Source organism: Pseudophryne corroboree, chromosome 4 (genome assembly GCF_028390025.1).
Source record: "Pseudophryne corroboree isolate aPseCor3 chromosome 4, aPseCor3.hap2, whole genome shotgun sequence".
NCBI classification, from domain to species: Eukaryota; Metazoa; Chordata; class Amphibia; order Anura; family Myobatrachidae; genus Pseudophryne; species Pseudophryne corroboree.
This window is the reverse complement of record NC_086447.1, coordinates 527,964,876-527,992,380: the sequence shown is the minus strand read 5'-3', so window position 1 is coordinate 527,992,380 and position 27,505 is coordinate 527,964,876. Positions and strand designations below refer to the sequence as shown.

Below are 27,505 nucleotides of genomic sequence, written 5' to 3'. Positions count from 1 at the left end.
TAGGTTTTTTTTCCACTCTTTTTCATACTTTTTTCTCTATTTAAAAGTATAGGACACATAATAATTATACTGCATTCAACTGATTATAATTGAACCATCTTCCAGTTAATTATTATTCAGAGGAAAGAGTCTACAATATATAAACCTAGATGGGAAGGGGTTTTGGATACGTTTTAATATTAACTAATCACACCGTAGGACTACATCAAAACAAAAATTAGGATTATTTAGGGGTGTGTTTTCATACAGATTTATTTCTACATCTAATACAAATTGAGGACTATAGATACGATTGACTAGAATGAAATACTATGGTGTGTAATGCATTTTCTTTTTATGCATTTGCTGGGACTAGCATTAGTACAAAATCTGGAGAAGCACTTTGGGGGAATGTAATAGGGTGTGAGATTTTGTGAGAATTCTCCTGTTTTTTTAAGTTGCAATCATTTACATGGCAAAATCAACCTATTTTTGCCATGTAAATTATTGCCACTTTAAAAAAAAACCCAGGAGAACTCTCACAAAATATCTCTCAATTCCTGATTCTCACACCCTATTACATTCTCCCCATGTTGTCACCACTACAATCCATTTTGAATGCAGCTGCGAGACTGATATTACTAGTAAGACGTTCATCGTCTGCTGATATGATCTGTCACTCCCTCCATTGGTTGTCCATATTCAATATAAAATGCTTCTACTCACATATACAGTAAAGCTATTAACCAAACTACACCAACATATATCTCTTCGCTTATCTAAAAATATCTTACAACTCAACCTCTCCACTCTGCACAAGATCTGCGTCTCTCACCTGCACGGATTCCTTGCTTCCATTCACAATTGCAGGATTTTCTTCGGACAGCTCCCAACCCATGGAATGTCCTCCCACGCACCAATGCCGGCTCCAGGCATGTTCGATGGAGTGGCCACGCTGGGCACCGAGCTGGTCAGGACATGTGGGCATTTCAAATGTGGTGACGGCTGTCAGCCAGAGCTCGCGGACAGGCAGCGGCGGCTCCTGATTGGCTCACGATCCAACACCATATTTTAAATGGGCGCCGCCTACCTGCCAGAGACTGGAGTTAATGAGGGGTAGGAAAGGCATGCACTACGCTGTGCTCTCCTTCCATTCCCTCAGACACCACCAGCAGCGGCGGCAACAGCATTTTCAGAAGCCAAAGCCCAGCAGCTGTGAGCACTATTGGGGGTATTATATGTATCTGGCACTGCTGGGGGTATTATGTGTAACTGGCACCTCTGGGGGTATTATGTGTATTTGGCACTATTGGGGGCATTACATGTATCTGGCACTGCTGAGGGTATTATGTGTATCTGGCACTATTGGGGGCATTACATGTATCTGGTACTGCTGGGGGTATTATATGGATCTGACACTACTGGGGGCATTGCATAGAAACATAGAATGTGACGGTAACGTGCACTACAGGGGGCATTACACGTATCTGGCACTGCTAAGGGTATTATGTGTAACTGGCATCTCTGTGGGTATTATGTGTATCTGGCACTACTGGCTGCATTTCATGTATCTGGCACTGCTGGGGGTATTATGTGTATCTGCCACTATTGGGGGTATTATGTGTAACTGGCACTGCTGGGGGCTTTACATGTATCTGGCACTGCTGGGGGTATTATGCGTATCCGGCCCTTGTTGGGGTATTATGTGTAACGGGCACTACTGGGGGTATTATGTGTAACTCGCACTGCTGGGGTATTATGTGTAACTGGCACCTCTGGGGGTATTATGTGTATCTGGCACTGCTGGGGGTATTATGTGTTTCTGGCACTATTGGGGGCATTAGGCACTGCTGGGAATATTATGTGTATCTTGCACTGCTGGGGGTATTATGTGTAACTGGCACTGCTCAGGGTATTATGTGTAACTGGAACTACTGGGGGCATTACATGTATCTGGCACCGCTGGGGGTATTACGTGTAAGGCTGTGGCCATTATGTGTAAGGCTGCCACTTGTGTGTGTAGAGGGGTGTGTGATTATATATATATAAGTACCCAGGAGCATGCATTAGAAGAGGGGGAGGGGGGCTTCAAAAATTCTCTCTCGGGGTGCTAGTAGGATTGGAGCCGGACCTGCCACGCACAATAAGACTCATCTAGCCTCCAAACTTTCAAGCATTCCCTGAAAACTCACCTCTTCAGGTAAGCCTATCAAATTCTGGAACCGCCCACATAGCCTTCAGAAGCATTCATATCTGATTATATCCCATCAGGACAGTCTTTGCAATCTGGTCGGACCAGATAGATAGCGCCTATCCTTGTGTATCCTTCCTATTTCTCTACACAATGTAAGTTTGCGAGCAGGGCCTTCCTACCTCTATGTCTGTTATTACCCAGTTTATCTCATCACTGTTGTTTCCAATTGTAAAGCGCAATGAAATATGCTGCGCTATATAAGAAACTGTAAATAAAATAATGTTGCAGCTTCAGTCAGGATCATGATTTGGCCTACAGCTGTTGAACTACAACACTGGAATAGCGGACAGAAAATGTTGATAAGTGTAATGGTAACAGTGATCTGTACCGTAAATCAAATGTGAGCTGGTTCTGGGTTGATGACGCGTGTTTAATCAGCTTTTCCTCTATTTCATGCCTGGCTGAATTCAGCTTCAGCAGCTCAATTCTCTTCTGTGACAGCTGGTTTTCCATCTCTTTCTGCTGTTCCAATCTTTGCTTCAGCTGTATAAAAAAAATAATAATTGATAAACTTGACAGCATGCTGATTACACTGAGAAAAGAGTACCCGCCATTCAGACAGGGCTGAGAGACCTGTCACCAATGTACACATTTCAATCTTTTAAGTGACATAATATTATCAAAACAAATTATGAGCAATTATTCATGAAATATAGACATCAATCTTGCAAAGTTTTTTAAGGTATCTCTTGATAATCCATAACTGCTCTCATGATGGAAGCAAGGGAACTAAAGTTATTGCTCTGTTTGAATTTTAGCTGTTTGGGTCCCTTATATGTGCACACTTTGTATGACTGCGTTGTGGTCTTAGATATTACACAGACAGTGGTAACTGACTACATACTGTACTGGTCAAAGACACCTCATCTTCGATGTCCCAGCATTTTCTTAAAGTAAACATCGCCAAATCTGAACTCACTATCTTCCCGTCTTCCAAGGACTCTTCCTCGCCACCTCACTGTAAATGTTGACAACATCTAGCTCCTGGCCATTCCTTAAGTCCACTACCTGGTCCTTAACCTCCACACTTTGAAAATATTTCCACTTCTGAATCATCTTTACGATCAGGCCCTTTCTCACTTTAGATGTCACCAAAACACTTATCCACTCATTATCTCCCGCCTCAATTATTGTAACCTGCCCCTATCTGGCCTCTCCTTTCCTGACCTTCCCCATTTCAGTCTACTATGAATTCTGATGCCCATCTCATTTTCCTTTCTAATAACTATGTTTTTTTACATTGTACTGACCAAAGGTATCTTGTACCATGGTTATGTCGGTACGTCTGTTTTTCCATTTTCCCTGTATGGTGCTACAAAAACTATGTGGCACATATAAAAAATAATAATAATGAAAGGGATGGAAGGAGCTGCACTGCAGTACACTGTGACGTCAGACGTCTCCATCGCATGCAGCATAAACAATGGGAATTTGTTAGAACATGTTGCGGCAGTCATGTCATGTGTGCTGCTGCTGAGACCTCCAATGTAGGGAGGTGTGCATATATGTTGCAGGTCCTGAAGAGCTCCTGTACAGATACATTAAGATGATCATCAGCATATAGCTTTACTTCGTTTAAAAAAAATAATAATAATAATAATAATTCTGAAAGAGAAATGTATGGGTGTCCTCCTCCCACCTACGATTATTAGCAATCACTAGTGCTATAGCCTAGGCTTGTTACCGCTAATGCTAAAGCAGCAGCTAGCAGCAAGAAACACCAGACTGGACTGGACATACTGTAACAGGAAGTTCAGCAGTTTGGGGTCACACCTATTATACTGTGATCAGCCCCAAAATACTTGTCACCAGTTGGGAGTCCCTAATGGAACTGAGCCCGCAAAAAACATGCACCCATCCTTCCCCAGATTTGTGGTGTGGTTCCCCGAGTAATGATTCAAAGTGTTAAAAACATTATGTTTGTGGAACAACAAGTCCTGGCAAACCCTGGCAGCCTTTTGGCATTCTGGTGCTTGTAGAATGCTAATAACCCGCTCCTTCATTTATTTTTTTTTATTTTTTTTATATATACACACAACTTCCAATCTGTTTCTATTTTTTCATAAGAAAATAAAAATCTAAATAAAATACAGCTGCAAAAACATAATCGTTACATTGAGCACACACCTGTATGCCTATACAGTAATTTACAGCGCAGGAAAAAAGGTTGGTAGCCCCGAAATGTAACACCCAAAGATATGCAATTACAGCCCTTATTCCGGAGCAGTAAATTTGCAGCTAACGTGTGTTAACCCATATAATCCGGGATAAGTACCCAGAGCTATGGGTTAACACGTTCGAGGCACCGGCGATAAGGGCACTTACCGCTAACTGAATCTGGCCCTTAATATCATCAGCTTACATCAGAGGAAGTAGACACAAAGCTAAAACATGAATCTTCTAAGACATTATAGAATATCAGTCTACAAAGGACTTTGTAAAGAACAATCCTATATGTTATGGAATTAAGGTGCTCCGATGACATGTTAAAAACGAGTTTTATGGTAAGAACTTACCTTTGTTAAATCTCTTTCTGTGAGGTACACTGGGCTCCACAAGGATTGGACAATGGGGTGTAGAGTAGGATCTTGATCCGAGGCACCAACAGGCTCAAAGCTTTGACTGTTCCCAGAATGCACAGCGCCGCCTCCTCTATAACCCCGCCTCCCTGCACAGGAGCTCAGTTGTTAGTTAACCAGCCCAATGCAGTAGCAGGAAAAGAGAAGACAACGGTTAGTAGCCACATACACCACACTCTCACGACAAGAGAAGTGTCAGCGGCTAATGCCATACCAACCCAAAGAAGCTAAGTGCGTCAGGGTGGGCGCCTTGTGGAGCCCAGTGTACCTCGCAGAAAGAGATTTAACAAAGGTAAGTTCTTACCATAAATCTCGTTTTCTGCTGCGGGGTACACTGGGCTCCACAAGGATTGGACAATGGGGATGTCCTAAAGCAGTTCCTTATGGGAGGGGACGCACTGTAGCGGACACAAGAACCCGGAGTCCAAAGGAAGCATCCTGGGAAGCGACAGTATCGAAGGCATAGAACCTTATGAACGTGTTCCCGGAGGACCACGTAACCGCCTTGCACAATTGTTCAAGGGTCGCACCACGTTGGGCCGCCCAAGAAGGTCCAACAGACCGAGTAGAATGGGCCGTAATGTGAGCAGGAGCTGACAGACCAGCCTTCACATAAGCATGTGCAATCACCATTCTAATCCATCTGGCCAGGGTCTGCTTGTGAGCAGGCCAGCCACGTTTGTGAAATCCAAACAAAACAAAGAGAGAATCAGATTTCGAATAGAAGCAGTTCTCTTCACGTAGATACGGAGAGCCCGTACCACATCCAAAGACCGCTCTTTGTTAGACAAATCAGGAGAGACAAAGGTCGGAACCACAATCTCCTGATTAAGGTGGAACGAAGAAACCACCTTAGGTAAATATCCGGGACGAGTCCTAAGAACCGCCCGGTCACGGTGAAAAATCAGATATGGGGAACTACAAGACAAGGCACCCAGATCCGACACTCTTCTAGCAGAGGCAATAGCCAGCAATAACACCACCTTAAGGGAAAGCCACTTAAGGTCAGCTGAACCCAGGGGTTCAAACGGAGGCTCCTGCAAAGCCTCCAAAACCACCGACAAGTCCCAAGGAGCCACAGGCGGGACATAGGGCGGTTGGATACGCAACACACCCTGAGTGAAAGTATGAACATCAGGTAAAGTCGCAATTTTTCTCTGAAACCACACCAACAAGGCCGAAATATGAACCTTGAGGGAGGCCAGACGCAGGCCTAAATCTAGGCCCTGCTGCAGAAAAGCCAAAAGTTTGGGTGTACTAAACTTGGAAGCGTCATAATTATTAGATGCGCACCAAAACAAAGTAGGAATGCCAGACCCTATAGTAAATCCGAGCAGAAGCCGGTTTCCGGGCCCGCAACATAGTTTTAATGACCTCTTCAGAAAAACCCTTAGCCCTCAAGACGGAAGCTTCAAGAGCCACGCTGTCAAAGACAGCCGGTCTAGGTCCTGGTAGACACAGGGGCCCTGAACGAGGAGGTCTGGGCGTTGTGGAAGCAGATGTGGGCGCTCTGACGATAGGCCTTGCAGGTCTGAGGACCAGGGCCGTCTGGGCCACGCTGGAGCTATGAGAAGCAGATTTCCTTTTTCTTGCTTGAACTTCCGAATTACCCTGGGCAGGAGTGACACCGGAGGGAACACGTACGGCAGCCGAAATCTCCACGGCACCGCCAGCGCATCCACGAATGCTGCTTGAGGATCCCTTGTCCTTACTCCGAAGACCGGAACCTTGTGATTGTGTCGAGACGCCATCAGATCTACATCTGGAAGACCCCACTTTTCCACTAGGAGTTGAAACACTTCTGGATGGAGGCTCCACTTGCCGGCATGCACGTCCTGACGACTGAGAAAGTCCGCTTCCCAATTCAGGACTCCCGGAATGAATATTGCCGATATGGCCGGTAGATGGCGTGCCGCCCAACGTAGAATCCGTGAGACTTCCTTCATTGCCAAATGGCTTCGAGACTTGCGGACGAGAAAGGAAGCAACGAATCCTGTCCTGAAGCTTCAGGACTTTCTCCTGAGACAAGAACAACCGCTGGTTGTGAGTGTCCAATAGCGCTCCCAGGTGCACCATGCTCTGAGCAGGGACCAGGGAGGATTTCTTCCAGTTGATGAGCCACCCGTGGGCTTGTAGAAACCGGACCGTCATATCCAGATGACACAGGAGAAGTTCTGGGGAATTTGCCAGGATTAACAAGTCATCCAGGTACGGCAGTATCCTGACCCCTTGACGGCGGAGTACCACCGTCATCACCGCCATTACTTTGGTGAAAACTCGCGGAGCCGTTGTTAAACCAAAAGGTAACGCCCGAAACTGGTAATGAAGGTTGCCAATAGCGAACCTCAGGTATTGCTGATGTGACGCTGCTATAGGAATATGCAGGTAAGCATCCTGTATATCCAGGAAGACCATGTAGTCCCCAGGTTCCAAGGCCAGAACTATAGAGCGAAGGGTTTCCATACGGAACTTGGAAACCTTCACAAACTTGTTCAATGCATTGAGATTGAGAATGGGCCGGGAGGACCCATTCGGTTTCGGGACTAGAAACAGCGGAGAATAGTACCCCCGGCCCCTCTGAGCAAGAGGCACCTGTACTACAACTCCTGTATCCAGGAGGGTCTGTACCACCGAATGCAGAGTGTTTACTAGAGATGAGCGCCTGAAATTTTTCGGGTTTTGTGTTTTGGTTTTGGGTTCGGTTCCGCGGCCGTGTTTTGGGTTCGAACGCGTTTTGGCAAAACCTCACCGAATTTTTTTTGTCGGATTCGGGTGTGTTTTGGATTCGGGTGTTTTTTTCAAAAAACACTAAAAAACAGCTTAAATCATAGAATTTGGGGGTCATTTTGATCCCAAAGTATTATTAACCTCAAAAACCATAATTTACACTCATTTTCAGTCTATTCTGAATACCTCACACCTCACAATATTATTTTTAGTCCTAAAATTTGCACCGAGGTCGCTGTGTGAGTAAGATAAGCGACCCTAGTGGCCGACACAAACACCGGGCCCATCTAGGAGTGGCACTGCAGTGTCACGCAGGATGTCCCTTCCAAAAAACCCTCCCCAAACAGCACATGACGCAAAGAAAAAAAGAGGCGCAATGAGGTAGCTGTGTGAGTAAGATTAGCGACCCTAGTGGCCGACACAAACACCGGGCCCATCTAGGAGTGGCACTGCAGTGTCACGCAGGATGGCCCTTCCAAAAAACCCTCCCCAAACAGCACATGACGCAAAGAAAAAAAGAGGCGCAATGAGGTAGCTGTGTGAGTAAGATTAGCGACCCTAGTGGCCGACACAAACACCGGGCCCATCTAGGAGTGGCACTGCAGTGTCACGCAGGATGTCCCTTCCAAAAAACCCTCCCCAAACAGCACATGACGCAAAGAAAAAAAGAGGCGCAATGAGGTAGCTGACTGTGTGAGTAAGATTAGCGACCCTAGTGGCCGACACAAACACCGGGCCCATCTAGGAGTGGCACTGCAGTGTCACGCAGGATGTCCCTTCCAAAAAACCCTCCCCAATCAGCACATGATGCAAAGAAAAAGAAAAGAAAAAAGAGGTGCAAGATGGAATTGTCCTTGGGCCCTCCCACCCACCCTTATGTTGTATAAACAAAACAGGACATGCACACTTTAACCAACCCATCATTTCAGTGACAGGGTCTGCCACACGACTGTGACTGATATGACGGGTTGGTTTGGACCCCCCCCAAAAAAGAAGCAATTAATCTCTCCTTGCACAAACTGGCTCTACAGAGGCAAGATGTCCACCTCATCTTCACCCTCCGATATATCACCGTGTACATCCCCCTCCTCACAGATTATCAATTCGTCCCCACTGGAATCCACCATCTCAGCTCCCTGTGTACTTTGTGGAGGCAATTGCTGCTGGTCAATGTCTCCGCGGAGGAATTGATTATAATTCATTTTAATGAACATCATCTTCTCCACATTTTCTGGATGTAACCTCGTACGCCGATTGCTGACAAGGTGAGCGGCGGCACTAAACACTCTTTCGGAGTACACACTTGTGGGAGGGCAACTTAGGTAGAATAAAGCCAGATTGTGCAAGGGCCTCCAAATTGCCTCTTTTTCCTGCCAGTATAAGTACGGACTGTGTGACGTGCCTACTTGGATGCGGTCACTCATATAATCCTCCACCATTCTATCAATGTTGAGAGAATCATATGCAGTGACAGTAGACGACATGTCCGTAATCGTTGTCAGGTCCTTCAGTCCGGACCAGATGTCAGCATCAGCAGTCGCTCCAGACTGCCCTGCATCACCGCCAGCGGGTGGGCTCGGAATTCTGAGCCTTTTCCTCGCACCCCCAGTTGCGGGAGAATGTGAAGGAGGAGATGTTGACAGGTCGCGTTCCGCTTGACTTGACAATTTTGTCACCAGCAGGTCTTTGCACCCCAGCAGACTTGTGTCTGCCGGAAAGAGAGATCCAAGGTAGGCTTTAAATCTAGGATCGAGCACGGTGGCCAAAATGTAGTGCTCTGATTTCAACAGATTGACCACCCGTGAATCCTTGTTAAGCGAATTAAGGGCTGCATCCACAAGTCCCACATGCCTAGCGGAATCGCTCCCTTTTAGCTCCTTCTTCAATGCCTCCAGCTTCTTCTGCAAAAGCCTGATGAGGGGAATGACCTGACTCAGGCTGGCAGTGTCTGAACTGACTTCACGTGTGGCAAGTTCAAAGGGCATCAGAACCTTGCACAACGTTGAAATCATTCTCCACTGCACTTGAGACAGGTGCATTCCACCTCCTATATCGTGCTCAATTGTATAGGCTTGAATGGCCTTTTGCTGCTCCTCCAACCTCCTCTGAAGCATATAGAGGGTTGAATTCCACCTCGTTACCACTTCTTGCTTCAGATGATGGCAGGGCAGGTTCAGTAGTTTTTGGTGGTGCTCCAGTCTTCTGTACGTGGTGCCTGTACGCCGAAAGTGTCCCGCAATTTTTCTGGCCACCGACAGCATCTCTTGCACGCCCCTGTCGTTTTTTAAAAAATTCTGCACCACCAAATTCAAGGTATGTGCAAAACATGGGACGTGCTGGAATTTGCCCATATTTAATGCACACACAATATTGCTGGCGTTGTCCGATGCCACAAATCCACAGGAGAGTCCAATTGGGGTAAGCCATTCCGCGATGATCTTCCTCAGTTGCCGTAAGAGGTTTTCAGCTGTGTGCGTATTCTGGAAACCGGTGATACAAAGCGTAGCCTGCCTAGGAAAGAGTTGGCGTTTGCGAGATGCTGCTACTGGTGCCGCCGCTGCTGTTCTTGCGGCGGGAGTCCATACATCTACCCAGTGGGCTGTCACAGTCATATAGTCCTGACCCTGCCCTGCTCCACTTGTCCACATGTCCGTGGTTAAGTGGACATTGGGTACAGCTGCATTTTTTAGGACACTGGTGACTCTTTTTCTGAGGTCTGTGTACATTTTCGGTATCGCCTGCCTAGAGAAATGGAACCTAGATGGTATTTGGTACCGGGGACACAGTACCTCCAACAAGTCTCTAGTTGGCTCTGCAGTAATGATGGATACCGGAACCACGTTTCTCACCACCCAGGATGCCAAGGCCTCAGTTATCCGCTGTGCAGTAGGATGACTGCTGTGATATTTCATCTTCCTCGCAAAGGACTGTTGAACAGTCAATTGCTTACTGGAAGTAGTACAAGTGGGCTTACGACTTCCCCTCTGGGATGACCATCGACTCCCAGCGGCAACAACAGCAGCACCATCAGCAGTAGGCGTTACACGCAAGGATGCATCGGAGGAATCCAAGGCAGGAGAGGACTCGTCAGAATTGCCAGTGACATGGCCTGCAGGACTATTGGCATTCCTGGGGAAGGAGGAAATTGACACTGAGGGAGTTGGTGGGGTGGTTTGCGTGAGCTTGGTTACAAGAGGAAGGGATTTACTGGTCAGTGGACTGCTTCCGCTGTCACCCAAAGTTTTTGAACTTGTCACTGACTTATTATGAATGCGCTGCAGGTGACGTATAAGGGAGGATGTTCCGAGGTGGTTAACGTCCTTACCCCTACTTATTACAGCTTGACAAAGGGAACACACGGCTTGACACCTGTTGTCCGCATTTCTGGTGAAATACCTCCACACCGAAGAGCTGATTTTTTTGGTATTTTCACCTGGCATGTCAACGGCCATATTCCTCCCCCGGACAACAGGTGTCTCCCCGGGTGCCTGACTTAAACAAACCACCTCACCATCAGAATCCTCCTGGTCAATTTCCTCCCCAGCGCCAGCAACACCCATATCCTCCTCATCCTGGTGTACTTCAACACTGACATCTTCAATCTGACTATCAGGAACTGGACTGCGGGTGCTCCTTCCAGCACTTGCAGGGGGCGTGCAAATGGTGGAAGGCGCATGCTCTTCACGTCCAGTGTTGGGAAGGTCAGGCATCGCAACCGACACAATTGGACTCTCCTTGTGGATTTGGGATTTCGAAGAATGCACAGTTCTTTGCTGTGCTGCTTTTGCCAGCTTGAGTCTTTTCATTTTTCTAGCGAGAGGCTGAGTGCTTCCATCCTCATGTGAAGCTGAACCACTAGCCATGAACATAGGCCAGGGCCTCAGCCGTTCCTTGCCACTCCGTGTGGTAAATGGCATATTGGCAAGTTTACGCTTCTCCTCCGACAATTTTATTTTAGGTTTTGGAGTCCTTTTTTTTCTGATATTTGGTGTTTTGGATTTGACATGCTCTGTACTATGACATTGGGCATCGGCCTTGGCAGACGACGTTGCTGGCATTTCATCGTCTCGGCCATGACTAGTGGCAGCAGCTTCAGCACGAGGTGGAAGTGGATCTTGATCTTTCCCTAATTTTGGAACCTCAACATTTTTGTTCTCCATATTTTAATAGGCACAACTAAAAGGCACCTCAGGTAAACAATGGAGATGGATACTAGTATACAATTATGGACTGCCTGCCGACTGCAGACACAGAGGTAGCCACAGCCGTGAACTACTGTACTGTACTGTGTCTGCAGCTAATATAGACTGGTTGATAAAGAGAAGATGTCTATGTAACTATGTATGTATAAAGAAGACTGAAAAAAATCCACGGTTAGGTGGTATACAATTATGGACGGACTGCCTGCCGAGTGCAGACACAGAGGTAGCCACAGCCGTGAACTACCGTACTGTACTGTGTCTGCAGCTAATATAGACTGGTTGATAAAGAGAAGATGTCTATGTAACTATGTATGTATAAAGAAGAATGAAAAAAACCCACGGTTAGGTGGTATACAATTATGGACGGACTGCCTGCCGAGTGCAGACACAGAGGTAGCCACAGCCGTGAACTACCGTACTGTACTGTGTCTGCAGCTAATATAGACTGGTTGATAAAGAGAAGATGTCTATGTAACTATGTATGTATAAAGAAGAATGAAAAAAATCCACGGTTAGGTGGTATTACAATTATGGACGGACTGCCTGCCGAGTGCAGAGACACAGAGGTAGCCACAGCCGTGAACTACCGTACTGTGTCTGCTGCGACTGGATGATAAATGATATAAAAAATATATATATATCACTACTGCAGCCGGACAGGTATATATTATATATTATATAATGACGGACCTGCTGGACACTGTCTGTCAGCAGAATGAGTTTTATTTTTATAGAATAAAAAAAAAAAAAACACACAAGTGAAGTCACACGACGAGTGTTTAACTTTTTCAGGCAATCACAATATAAGTATACTACTAACTATACTGGTGGTCAGTGTGGTCAGGTCACTGGTCAGTCACACTGGCAGTGGCACTCCTGCAGCAAAAGTGTGCACTGTTTAATTTTAATATAATATGTACTCCTGGCTCCTGCTATAACCTATAACTGGCACTGCAGTAGTGCTCCCCAGTCTCCCCCACAATTATAAGCTGTGTGAGCTGAGCAGTCAGACAGATATATATAATATTATATATAGATAATAGATGATGCAGCACACTGGCCTGAGCCTGAGCAGTGCACACAGATATGGTATGTGACTGACTGAGTCACTGTGTGTATCGCTTTTTTCAGGCAGAGAACGGATATATTAAATAAACTGCACTGTGTGTCTGGTGGTCACTCACTATATAATATATTATGTACTCCTGGCTCCTGCTATAACCTATAACTGGCACTGCAGTAGTGCTCCCCAGTCTCCCCCACAATTATAAGCTGTGTGAGCTGAGCAGTCAGACAGATATATATAATATTATATATAGATAATAGATGATGCAGCACACTGGCCTGAGCCTGAGCAGTGCACACAGATATGGTATGTGACTGACTGAGTCACTGTGTGTATCGCTTTTTTCAGGCAGAGAACGGATATATTAAATAAACTGCACTGTGTGTCTGGTGGTCACTCACTATATAATATATTATGTACTCCTGGCTCCTGCTATAACCTATAACTGGCACTGCAGTAGTGCTCCCCAGTCTCCCCCACAATTATAAGCTGTGTGAGCTGAGCAGTCAGACAGATATATATAATATTATATATAGATAATAGATGATGCAGCACACTGGCCTGAGCCTGAGCAGTGCACACAGATATGGTATGTGACTGACTGAGTCACTGTGTGTATCGCTTTTTTCAGGCAGAGAACGGATATATTAAATAAACTGCACTGTGTGTCTGGTGGTCACTCACTATATAATATATTATGTACTCCTGGCTCCTGCTATAACCTATAACTGGCACTGCAGTAGTGCTCCCCAGTCTCCCCCACAATTATAAGCTGTGTGAGCTGAGCAGTCAGACAGATATATATATAATATTATATATAGATAATAGATGATGCAGCACACTGGCCTGAGCCTGAGCAGTGCACACAGATATGGTATGTGACTGAGTCACTGTGTGCTGTGTATCGCTTTTTTCAGGCAGAGAACGGATTATAAAGTAAACTGCACTGTCCTCACTAGTAAACTCTCTCCACTCAGTCTCTACACTTCTACAGTAACAGTACTCCTCCTAGTCAGCTCCAGTAAATCTCTCTCAGTCTCTTATAATCTAAATGGAGAGGACGCCAGCCACGTCCTCTCCCTATCAATCTCAATGCACGTGTGAAAATGGCGGCGACGCGCGGCTCCTTATATAGAATCCGAGTCTCGCGATAGAATCCGAGCCTCGCGAGAATCCGACAGCGTCATGATGACGTTCGGGCGCGCTCGGGTTAACCGAGCAAGGCGGGAAGATCCGAGTCGCTCGGACCCGTGAAAAAAAACATGAAGTTCTGGCGGGTTCGGATTCAGAGAAACCGAACCCGCTCATCTCTAGTGTTTACCTTTGTCTGGTCCGATGGGACGTCTGTCTGGCAAAATCGATGAGGGGGTCAGTTTTTGAAGGCTATGGCGTAGCCTCGAGTGACATCTTCCCGTACCCAGACATCTGAAGTGGTCTTCAACCATTCCTGGGTATACCCTAGAAGCCGGCCCCCCACCCTGGGATCCCCCAGGTGGAGGCCCGCCCCGTCATGCAGCAGGCTTATCGGTCTTGGAAGCTGGCTGATGGGCAGCCCAGGCTCTTTTGGGCTTCGGCTTACCAGGTTTGGAAGTGCGGGCCTGCTTATGGTACGCCTGACCTTTTGCTTTACCTGAAGGACGAAAGGGGAGAAAGAACGTACCTTTAGCCTTCGACACAGAAGGAGCGGTATTTGGTAGACAGGCAGTTTTGGCAGTAGACAAGTCAGCCACTATCTTATTTAAGTCCTCCCCAAACAGAATATCTCCCTTGAAAGGGAGTACCTCCAGGGTTTTTCTAGAGTCCAGATCCACAGACCAGGATCTCAGCCACAATATCCGGCGAGCCAGGACTGACGTAGTAGAGGCCTTGGCTGCTAGGATACCGGCATCCGAAGCCGCCTCTTTAACATAGCGAGAAGCTGTGACAATATATGACAAGCATTGTCTAGCATGGTCAGAGGAGATTTCAGTATCTAACTCCAAGGCCCACGCTTCAATAGCCTCGGCAGCCCATGTAGCTGCAACAGTGGGCCTTTGCGCAGCACCGGTGAGGGTGTAAATCGCTTTCAGACAACCCTCCACACGCTTATCCGTAGGCTCTTTTAGAGACGTGACGGTAGTGACAGGCAGAGCCGAGGAAACCACCATCCTGGCCACATGTGAGTCCACTGGAGGAGGCGTTTCCCAATTCTTAGACAGCTCTGGCGCGAGGGGATAGCGAGCCAGCATCTTCTTGTGAGGCACAAACTTCATACCCGGGTTTTCCCAGGGTTCCTGACGTATATCCACTAGGTGGGTGAGTGAGGTAAAACTTGTTTAACCACCTTCTGACGCTTGAACCTATCTGGTTTCTTAGGAGGGACGGATGGCTCGGGATCATCCGTAATCTGTAGAATTAATTTATTAGCCTCCAAAAGATCAGGAACATCCACATGTGAACTACCCTCCCCATCAGCCGTATCTGAGTCAGAACCTGTGGTGTCAGTATACGTGCCGTCTTCATCAGACGAGGTGTCGGTGACAGCAGTGGATTGTGAGGAGACAAGCGCTCGCTTAGAGGACCCCTTGGACTTAGGCGAGCGATGGTCAGACATTTTAGTAGTCAGGGACTGGTTCAACTTCTTTAACTGAGCAGATAAATCGTCCGCCCACGGCGGGTTAGCTGCAGGGACCACATACGGTTGTACCGGCATTGGGGGTCCCATAGGGGGTGTTAGTTTATGAACTAGCGTATTCAGAAGCGTAGAAAAAGCGGCCCACGGTGGGTCAGTATGTGCCTCCGTTGCCACAGTCCCACTGGGGGGCAAGGAGCCCCCAGAACCAGAGCCCACAGCTGCTATATTCTCCTCATATGGGTCTGTGGCTTGAGCAACACCAGCGTGTGTTCCGCCCCAGAACCGTTACCCTCAGAAGCAGACATGATATAACTTGCAGTATGAGGTAACACAGTACAATTATCAGCAGCACTATATCTCTAAACCCAAACCCCTGCGCAGTGTAGTCAGCACTAGCAGAGATAAAGGAGAGATATGGTGACTAAATCACAGAGAAAAATACGTAATACAGTATATCTTTGTGAAAATCCTATATTAGATAAAACCTGACGCACCAAGCCCCCTCAGGTTATAGAATATAGGGATAGCAGGTTGAGTGAAAGACACGAAATGGGATTGGGGGCGTGGCTTGGCACAGCATGGAGTAGGAGCATAGCTTTTAAGCTCCCGCACAAACTCCTACATTAATCCGTTTTAGCCCGATGCTATCTACATAAAAAGTGACTCTACTTCAGCCCTAACTGCTGGTGCATCGCTGGAACTACCTGCCGGTCCCCTCGGACCAATATAACAGCCGTTTGACGGAGGATACTGCGGGTGCTGTCTCAGAGCTGCTTGCGGCGGCCATCTTGCCAGCGTGGGGCGAGACACCTGCCTGACACTCTGCCCTCCGCTCCCCGGCCGCGTACCTCCTGTTTGCCGCCACGGTGCCTGGACGTCCTACGGCTGTCCCTCCGCTATTCGCTCTCCTGACACAGGGAATCCGCGGCGCTTCCGGGTCGGCGCTCTCCGGGGCCGACGCTGACTCCGGGCTGCGTCCCACGTGCTGCACCTTGGAGAGAGGCCTTCTTCACCGCTGCGGGGAGACACGTCGCGGCCTGCACTCCACAAGCCACCGCAGGAGAACACTACAGGCTAAGCGGCAGATCATCAGCTCCTGTGGCTCACGGCAGGTACACCTTCCCTGCAGTGCTCCCTGCAATATTCTCCTACCTGGACAATACTCCCCTCTGGAAGCTAGATAGGATATACCATTCCGACATCCACATTTCTATGCATATATCTACCTGCCCATTCCTGCACTAATTCCTTGCCTGGATGGTGCGCATGCTGGGAGTAATACAGGGCACTACACCCCAATTTGCACACGCTTACGCCTCTATATCTCTGCCTAAATACAACGTGCTGACATCTCTATATAAAACACCGACCTCCCTGACCCCCCTACCCGCTACACGTGAAAGCTGTGATCATCACATTGATCCTGTGTCTGGGCCACTTGGGAGTGCGCTGCTACGGCTCAATCTCCATATTCCTCCACACTTGTAATCCTACTCTACAAGCCTCCTGTGCAATATACTGGACATTACAATGGGGAAGACAGGTGCAGCCGCGAAATTACAAAAATATGCGAGGGAATCCTCCTCTTCCCAATCCACTTCCAACGCGGCTCGTAACCCTCAATCTCCGCGCTCTGAAGGCGAGGACCCAGCCTTAAACGACTCGACGCACTCCACGCAGCAAATAATACAGGCTATTGCTGCCTCAGAGCAACGAGTCTCTGATAAAATTGAACGTGTCCAGATAGATGTTTCTCTACTCCGTCAGGATCTCCAAAAGATTCGTGAAAGAGTGAGTGAGACTGAGCACCGCATTTCGGACCTGGAGGACACCACCTATCCACTTAAAACTAAGATGGACGATCTTTCTACACAACTATCATCGGCTCACGCTAAGCTATCCGATATAGAAGGCAGACTCCGCCGGAACAATGTCCGCCTGGTTGGGCTACCTGAGAGGGCAGAGGGAACAGCCCCGGAGAAATTCTTTGAAGACTGGCTGATTAAGATGTTTACACGTGAAGCCTTCAGCCCACAATTTGCGGTAGAACGAGCACATCGTCTTCCGTCTCGTCCTCCTCCACCAGGCGCTCCTGCTCGAACGTTCATTGCTCGTCTTCTTCACTTTAAAGACAGAGACACTATACTTCGTCTGGCTCGTCTCCAGGGCCCGCTGATGTTCGACAACCACACGATCTCAATTTTCCCAGACTTTGCCATTGAAGTCCAGAAATCCCGTGCCCAATTCTCTCTTGTCAAACGCAAACTCCGGGATCGGAATATCCAATACTCGATGTTGTTTCCGGCTCGTCTGAGGGTTATATACAACGACGCCACGCACTTTTTCTCAAACCCGAAAGATGTGGAATCCTGGCTGGAACACAGACCTCCAGCTCCTGAATGAACTCGTATTGGTCATATGTAGTTGGCGTGGGTAACTATTATAGCGTAAACCGTATGGTTTCTATTGTCTCTACCCCTATGGGCTGATGCATGTCACTTACTTCTCTGGGGTTTTTTCCTTTTTTTAGCATCGGGCCACTACACCTGCTAAGCTCTATGTGCGGGAGTTCCCTGCTGTAGATAGCTTAGGGATCTAGTCCCACAGTTCTGTTCTCCCAGCTGGTTTGTTCTGTACCCAGCTAGTTTAATTTAGTTTTGTTAGGGTATAGGTATGACACTAGGTTACTTATTGGTCATACAGGGTGGGTGCGGGATGGGATGTTTTATTGTTGTTGTTACTTTCCTTTTCTTTATTCTTTCCTCCCTTTTTTTTCTTTCTGCAACTGATCATGGTGCTCTAACGCTATGGAAATGTATGGTATTTCAGATGTCACATTTGGAGTATGCTCGGCCTCGGCCTTTCAGTCCTAATCGGGTTTTCCAAGTTAGGGAGTATGGTTTTATTATGATACGATTCACTGGGTACCCTACCTCACACACTATACTCCTTCCGTCTCCCACGACTTATCTCCTTGTGCCCATTCACAGCGCTCTACGATATGGGATCTAATACAGACGCCACGGGGAGGGACACGATTAGACTGATGGGATGGAATGTCCGTGGTTTAAATGATAAAATTAAACGCTCACTTGTCCTGAAACAACTTCAAAAGTACAGAGTTGACATAGCATGCCTCTCTGAGACTCATCTGTATGGTAGTAAAGTCATGGCCATTAAAAGACCGTGGGTTGGGTGGGCCTACCACTCCACGTTCTCCTCCAGCGCCAGAGGGGTATCGATATTGGTTAAAAAATCAATAAACTTTCACCTGGAGCATAGCAGCATTGACCCTCAGGGTCGTTATGTGTTTTTACGTGCTGTCATACATCATGCACTGTATCATATCATGGCTATATACATTCCCCCCCCCTATAACAGTGAAGTTCTACGTAAGGCAGCTGACTTTATAGCCCAATCCCCTGACACACCGGTTATTAGTGTGGGTGACTTCAACAACGTCATGGACTTGTCTATAGACCGCTGGCGGGAGTCTCGCGACTCCACCTCCCTCCCCCCTGCCCCGACCCCTTTTGCAAGAATTGTTGCTGAGCTTGGCTGGATGGATATCTGGAGAGTGCGAAACCCTACTATAGCGCACTATTCCTGTCACTCCGCTACCCATAACACACTGTCACGGATAGACTTGTGCCTTATTTCCCCGACATTATCGCCTAGAATTTCTGAACTAACATATTTGTCCAGGGGTATATCGGACCACTCACCGGTTTTACTAAAGCTGTCTATGACGCACGATAGGGGCAGCAGTCAGTGGAAACTGCACCCATTTTGGTTGAATTTAATGGGAGAGGGCTCCGACCTTCTCTCGGACTGGAAAGTCTTCCTTGATTGCAACCCCCCAGACTCCTCCCCCACTGTCCGACATGATGCATACAAAGCATATATTAGAGGTACCTTTATTAAAAGAATAGCCGGCATCAAGTCGTTTAACAGGAGGGAGGAAGCGAGACTCGAACAGGCCTGCCGTGATTTGGAATCTGTATACATAGAATCACATTCCCGGTCAGATCGGGAGGCGTGGCTGCACGCACAGGGAGAGTGGGCCGATTACCTCTTTGATAAATCCAAGCGTAGGCTGCTGTTCTCCAGTCACAGGCAGTACTTTCAGGCAGAGCTGGGGGGCAGTTGCCTGGCTTTCCTGGCCAGGGATGAAACCCATTCTCGCACTGTTCAGTGTATTGCCGATGGGGATGGCAGTCTCTGCTACTCGGGGAAAGACATAGCAGGGGTATTTAAACATTTTTATTCCAAACTATACTCGTCAGGAGTCTCCTACACCGACGAGCAACTGCACTCCTACCTCTCGCGGGTGAATTTGCCCAATTTATCGCGGGAGGCGCTTGAAGCACTTGAGGCTCCTTTCACCCTGGAGGAGGTGGAGTGCGCTGTGTCGTCACTCCCTTCTTCCAAGGCACCTGGTGGGGATGGCCTCCCAGTGGAGATATATAAAAAATTTAACTCCCACTTCAGTCCTTATTTATTAGATTTATTTAATACCTTGTTTGAAATTGGTGAACTTCCCCCGTCCATGTCTGAAGCCACTATTATAGTGCTGCCCAAACCGGGGAAGGATCCCAAGGCTCCCGATTCCTACCGCCCTATTTCACTACTGTCCACAGATGTTAAAATTCTTGCAAAGATGCTTGCCATCCGTCTGAACGCGGTCATCGGGTCTATTATACATCAGGACCAGACGGGCTTCATGCCGGGAAGGTCCACTATGCAAAACCTACGGAAGCTGTTCTATCACCTGCAGGGGGATGGCTTGCTGGGTTCGGGGGCAGTGGTGGTGTCTCTCGACGCCGCCAAGGCCTTCGACTCGGTTGAGTGGTCCTACCTTTGGCAGGTATTACACGGGTTTGGCCTGGGCCCTGTGTTCATCGGGTGGGTTCGATTACTGTACTCCTCTCCAGCAGCCCGTGTCTCTGTTAATGGGTATACCTCGTCCTCATTCTCTTTGGCCAGGGGCACACGACAGGGTTGCCCGTTGTCCCCGGCCCTGTTTGCATTGGCTATAGAACCACTGGCTTGTATGATAAGGGACAACCCGAATATTCAGGGACTGGCAGCCGGCTCCACGGTGGATAAGATTTCACTGTATGCCGACGATATGTTGCTGTTCCTTAGGGACCCAGATGCCTCACTCCGGGCTATGCTTCACACAATTAATGAATTTGGGGAATACTCTGGCTTATGTATAAACTGGGACAAATCCTTTATTTTTCCCATTTCAGGACATATCCCGGAGGGGATATGCACGTCACACTCACTGCAATGGACTCTGAAATTTAAATACTTGGGTGTTTGGGTCACGGGGCCAGCATCAGAATATGCCAAGTGGAACATAGACCCTATCACAGCCCTTTTTAAAAGTAAGATCCACACATGGAAGGCACTACCACTGACAGTATTGGGACGCATCAATCTCTTTAAGATGTCCATCCAGCCTAAGTACCTATATGTCCTGCAACACTCCCCCATCTACCTCTCTAAAAAAATATTTGCTAACATTGACAGTCTCATATCTTCCTTTATCTGGGGTCATAAACCGGCGAGGATAGCTATAAAAAAACTTTGTAGGACCAAACTCACTGGAGGGGCGAGCCTGCCTAATCTCAGGCTGTATTATCTGGCAGCACAGCTGGTGCACCTCTCCGGCTGGATCACAGGAGTGGGTGGCTCGACCCTACAGGGATATTTGACAGACTGGGTTGGACCCCCCTTCACCCCCTTCCTTTTCTTGCTTTCGGGAATGTCAGTGACGGGTCTTCCTCCTATCCTGCGACAGGCTCTGTTGGTCTGGAAACAAGTACACAACCTCTATGACTGGGCCGACCTAGAAACAGATTCACCCTTATGGTTTAATAGTTCGTATATGGAACTTCAGAAGCTGTCAACAGACAATATTTGGATAAAAAGTGGGGTGACCTCCCTAGGGCAATTATATGTGGATGGTTATCTTAAATCATTTGCGCAACTGCAGGCTGAATTCGAGCTCCCAAACACAGCCCTATTTAGATACTTCCAACTAAGACACGCCATACAGACCCAGTTCAAAACGGCCCCTTCCATCTCCCCTTCTCCAGTTAAACTTATGCTGCAACGCTTACCCTCCACAGGTAAAATTTCAACAATATATGCCTCACTAAACAATAGAACCCTACCTGCCTCTTTAGATCCGCTTAGGCTGAGCTGGGAAGATGATATAGGCCCCCTGTCAGACGAACAATGGCTACAAATACTGGGCTCCGCCAGGTCTACCACTCCTTGCATTAGATATCAACAGGTGCATCTCTTTATCCTACACAGGGTTTATCGAACCCCTCTACTTCTCCAACGAGCTGGTTTAAGACCTGACACTTTATGCCCCAAATGTCGGATGGCAGATGCTGGTTTTTGGCATCTGTTATGGAATTGTCCGAAAGTCTATGAATTTTGGACTTGGGTTTGGTCTGACATATTAACTACTGACCCATCTCTTCCCCAAATTAATCCCAGAACCTGCCTCTTCGGGGTGGACCTGGAAGAAACCCATTCATTGCTCACATATCAGTATGTCCTGTGTCTGATCACGCTTGCCAAGGTCATCATTGCACGCTCCTGGTTTGCAGAGACCCCTCCCAGAGTATCGGAGTGGAGAGCCCTGGTAACCTTGGTCATAGGGCATGAAAGGCTAATGTACTTATCCCGCAACTCTGTGTCCAAGTTTCACCGTAAGTGGGATAGATGGACTTTGGTGCGGCCGAGTGCGGAATTGACGTAGCCCGGTGATAGGCAGAGACTGTGGACACACACAACCCTATACTTGTAATTGTGACCTCCCCTTTACTCACGTATACTAAGCAAGTAGCGACGACAATGTCTTAATGACCGGACCGAGCGCTCCGAGCACAACCCTCTCATTTCAAGCACCACAAGCCTTATGTTTTAATTTACAATGTAAATCAATGTAATACCTACTGATCAGCACAATGCATTGTATTGTAAATTGTATGTTTTGAACTGTTGCCTTCTTCCTTTTCTTTTCTGCTTTTCTCTCTTTTACCGCACTTATGTAACCAAATGAAAAAATTTTCAATAAAAAATTTACTTGATTAAAAAAAGAAAGACACGAAATGGACACCACTCAGCTATCAAATGCACACACAGATAGTCACAGTTTGTACAATGCAGAGGTTATTACCGATAATAATACTGCACTGGACTAGATTACACAGCTATATAAAAAATGATGCAACAGTACACAGTAAGAACTGGATGTATATCACAGGGTAATTGTACTAGAAAACCCTGACTAAATGCACTCTTTCTTACTAACACTGACTAAAAAAGGCAGGTAGAATACTTAAGTGTCATGTAAAGTCACAGCACTGACAACCAGGCGGCTTTACATAGGAGGATATGCCCAAGCAGTCCCAGGAACAGTGAGCTGAGGGATAATGGCACCGCAGACACTGACAGGGAGTGAGGAAAAGACAGAGATGCAGCTCCAGGGCGGGAACACTTGCTAGAAATGGCGCCCTGGGGGAGGGGCTTCAGGTCTAAGCCTTATCCCCTCTGCTGGCAAAACCACAGGGTACTGTGGGCGATTTAAGAATTGGTTTAGAGAGAAAACCTGACCTGCGCCCATGCTCTGGTGATCTAGTGGGATCGCCTGTATCCACAGTTTCCACCGCCAGTGCGCGCGGCCCGCCTCCCACTGACCGCGCCGGATCGCAATAAAGACCGGGTCCCGCAAGCGGGACCCACTTACCACCTCCCGAAGCACGGCCACGCAATCTTGGAGAGCCCCAGCCGTGTGTGTCTAACGTGAAGAAAACTGGAGCCTCCGCTGTAGGTACCCGGCAACCAGAGCTTGGGAGTGTACAGCGCCGCTGGGGAGAGCTGGAGCTGCAGCCGTGAATGTCACAAGACATTTACCACCGCTGCTGCCCTTGAAGTCTTCACTTTTTACCTCATAAAAAGCTTTTCTTAGGGCTGCCTGGAGCAGCCCCTCTGTTCAGTGCCTGCTTACTGCAGCACCAACTTACAAAACTGGGCTTCTGTGTAGGGAGGCGGGGTTATAGAGGAGGCGGCGCTGTGCATTCTGGGAACAGTCAAAGCTTTGAGCCTGTTGGTGCCTCGGATCAAGATCCTACTCTACACCCCATTGTCCAATCCTTGTGGAGCCCAGTGTACCCCGCAGCAGAAAGACTTTATAAGTAACATTTTGTTTATACTGTACGTCTCAATGCAACAGGTTTGAGCAGAACTATTTACACCTAGCGGCTAGATAATCCTAACAGCACTGTTTATATAATGTAGGAAATATACCATTCTCGTTAATGCCCCAGAAGACAGAAGTTACTTTAGTAAGACATCTGTAAAGGTATTGTCTCTTTCTCCACTTCTCTCCATAGTTGAGTTGCTTTAGGGCAGGGACCCCATGGGACATATATTGTAAATCAAATTGTGGCGTTTTGCAGGTATAAAATAATATCAATGGTGGATACGCCTGGAAGCTCTGGATTTACACTGCCTTTCCATGATATAAGATAGAGAAGTGCCACCTTTCTAGTTATTAGTTACCTGCCTCTCTGAAGGCTCGAACACATCATTTCTTGTCACGTACATTATTTAGTAACACATCGGGCTGGATGTAATGACGCCCGAGTTCAGCGGCCGTGCGGGATACCAGTTGAACCAATAAAGCCAATTAACTTCAGGGACCGGATGTAGTGGCGCCGAAGTTTGGTGAACGTGCAGGATGCCGGCTGAACTTGGACATTTTGTAAAGGGGCAATCACTTACAAGGCAACCATGCCTTGTGAGTGATTGCCCCTTTAAAAAAACCTCAGAGTTCGGCCGTCATGCCACATTGCCTCGGACATTTTTTTAAAGGGGCAATCACTTACTGCACAAGGCAAAACTGTGCCTTGTAAGCGATTGCCCCTTTAAAAAAAAAAGTCAGAGTTCGGCAGGCATCCCGCACGATCACCGAACTTGGGCGCCATTACATCCGGCCCCTGAAGTTAATTGGCTATACAAAATCAGTGACATACGATCCATATTATATTTTGCATGATCTGAAGCCATTGTAGGATGTGTACCCATTTTCTGTGGTTTCTGGGTGTACTGCATACCTGTATCTGGAGAGCATGTACTCTCTGATCACTGTTAGTCAAGTTGACCACCTCACGTTCCAGCTCCTGCTTGCTGTGAATTATCTCCATCTCTTTTTTAGACAAGTGTCTGTCATTGAGCTCCTTCAATTTTTTCAGTTGAACAATTTCTTCTACCGCCTGGTGCTTTTCTTTAGAATGGGAAGCTACAAAGACAAGACAGATAGAATAAGATGATTTCTTGCACAGGATAGAACCATAACCCATCCGGCAGACTGACGTATGTAATATTTTCTGGCCTGTGTACACTAAAGTGAGAACTGACAGCGAGGCTGTCCAGCGCCAAACCAGTTTAGATAAATATGCAGACAATTCCCTTAAGCTCCCAAATTCAGGGGAAAAGCAATGCCTGCGTGGGGATAAGGGGTTGCAACTGGACTACTCAAAAACTGTTCCAAAATCAAAGCAGAGGGAAGGATAGCACCTGTCACAACCCATGAAGTTTCTCTTTCCTGCCTGGGGTGTCGCACTCTGCTCTGGTGCTTCCAGCACACTCTGGTCTGTATCGCAGTGCGGCCAGATCAGAGAACGACACCCCAGGCAGGAGGAACTAACTGCACAGGTTGTGACAAGTGCAGAGTACGGAGTACTGTAACTTTAGGAATTAGATAAATGTAAATAAAGAGGAAACAGCAAAACATTTTTTTTTTTTTTTAAAAAGGAAAAAATTATAATAGGAAAGATTTAGAATAAAAAAAAAAATGCCCTCTGCACCTTGGGGCTGCTTTGAATGGTACAGTGTGAGCTATTAGATGAGAGTAAATTGAGGAGCAGTGGTTGCTGTGAAGCAGAAAAATCAGAGGACTACACATAAAGTAGTCAGCTACAGAGGGACTAGAAAGGGCTTCCATCAAGTAAGTGTAGAACCTAGATAGGTGATTTATTTTCCTGTTTCTTAGATTTTTCTATCCTGTTACAGCCTACTATGTTATTGATATTATTTTTACTCTTTAAAAAAAAACTTATTCCTTGCCCACCTTTATGACAGATGGGCAAGAAATACCGCCCCCCCCCCCCCCCCCCCCCCGGAATGTCATTCTTAAGGGGCCTACACACAGTGCGATATTTCTAGTCCATATCGGAAGAAAATATAGTGCATATCGCCCCGTGTGGAAACTCCTTGCGATGCCGATGCGCGGTCCCGCAGGATCGGCATTGCAAGGAAACAGACTGTGCAGGCAGCCCAACATTGATTATATCGGTGGTGCCGGGCTCCGGCCACATCAAATAGTCAATGTTGGGCATTTCCTACATCGTGCCGTGTGTACCCGGCATTAGAGTTAGATTATAAGATGAGATGCTGAAGGAAAAAAGTAGCTCTCCCGCGGATGTAGAACCACACACTGCAGCATGAATTTACTAGTCTCAGTACACTCACCTAACATTGGGGCAGATGTATTAACCTGCAGAAGGCATAAGAAAGTGATAAACCAGTGATAAGCGCAAGGTGAGAAACACACCAGCCAGTCAGCTCCTAACTGTTCATTTACATATTGGAGCTGATTGGCTGGTGCGTTTATCACCTTGCACTTATCACTGGTTTATCACTTCCTTATGCCTTCTCCAGGTTAATACATCTGCTCCATTGTTACTTTGCACTGGACTATTGAAAGACTCGGTATACCACCATTTTAGCAAACGTTATTCTGAAGGAAAACTTCATCTTATCATCTATGGTCAAAGCGTCAGAATAGTCACTAATTTTATTATATTATTATGTATTATATTTTATTTGTTTGTTTTGGTACACAGTGACATGGTTACTAATAAGGATTATCAAATATTCAAATATAGTTAATTTGAGTAATCTAGTGCTGCTACCTACTCTTTTTGTGATGTTAAATGTGGTTTAGATGTGAAATCTCAGATTTTAATTAATACGTAAAAAATTTTTTCTATTTCTATCACATTATAAAAAGCATAATTATTTTCCCCCCAAATCTATGAAAAAAAAAACCCCATGCAGGAAAATGGCATGCGGTGGCACTCAAACTTAATTAGCAGTATCCTCTCTAAGATTGACACGACAAGTGACATTAATAGTGATCTCAGTGAAGATATCATATACAACATTTGAAATATTACTACATTATTCATTATACACAACATCCACAATGGTAAACCTTCCTTAAACAGTTAACACTAATAAGAAATGGAACAATAGTGGATGATACAGCACTTAATGTAATACAGCATGAGGGTTATTACTAGAACTAGCTATTAGTTTTTACTGTCGGTTACATAATGGAAATAACTGTTCCACTGTTAGTTTACAGTTTAGAGCAAATCTGCAACTTTCTGCAATATTAGTACATGGACTTTCATATGATAAAACAAACTAAGCATAATTATGCAAAGAAGTTGTACTACCTGTCGTAGATATAAAGACTTGTATAAGAAAACCTTATCCAACCTACTTTTATGTCATGCCTTACATTCCCCAAGACTAAGGGGAAGATTCAATCAAGAGTGAGTTTCTCCTTCCTGGAACCCTAGGTATTTTAGAATGTGAAGTTCTAATGGAAACTTGCAAGTAATATATTATCATCAGTAATAAAATAATTATGCAAACGTGTTGCCAATTTGTTTCCATGCCTACTTTTAAAAACTAAAATACATTATGGGAATTCAAGTAGAAAATGTAATTTATATTCACGTAAATTCAGCAGTAAATCAGTTAATATGACATCTGAATGTTCTTTTCTTTTATCCATTATTTATGACCTTTACACGTTGTCGTAAAATTTGATGTCATAAGGGATATTGTGTGATGTAAATGATCCGTGAATTAATAAAGCAGAATTTTTTTTATGTTATGCAAGACATTGCTATTTATGTTATTTGTGATTCGACTTTATGAATGATGCAATCAGAAAATACTTGGGAGTAGTGCAAGCCAAGC

At 46.5% G+C, this 27,505-nt stretch overlaps 1 protein-coding gene across 2 annotated transcripts in view; it reads right to left on the bottom strand.

Annotated features, from left to right (window-relative positions):
* The window catches only part of LOC134909900 (cingulin-like protein 1), a 288,659-nt gene that overhangs the window by 187,883 nt on the left and 73,271 nt on the right, over positions 1-27,505 (bottom strand). For both annotated transcript variants that reach the window (XM_063917267.1, XM_063917268.1), the window contains 2 exons: positions 24,565-24,749; positions 2,562-2,716 (listed from right to left, as the gene is read on the bottom strand). In XM_063917267.1, the coding sequence (XP_063773337.1) occupies positions 2,562-2,716; positions 24,565-24,749 (340 nt within the window). The remainder of the gene's footprint in view (positions 1-2,561; positions 2,717-24,564; positions 24,750-27,505) is intronic.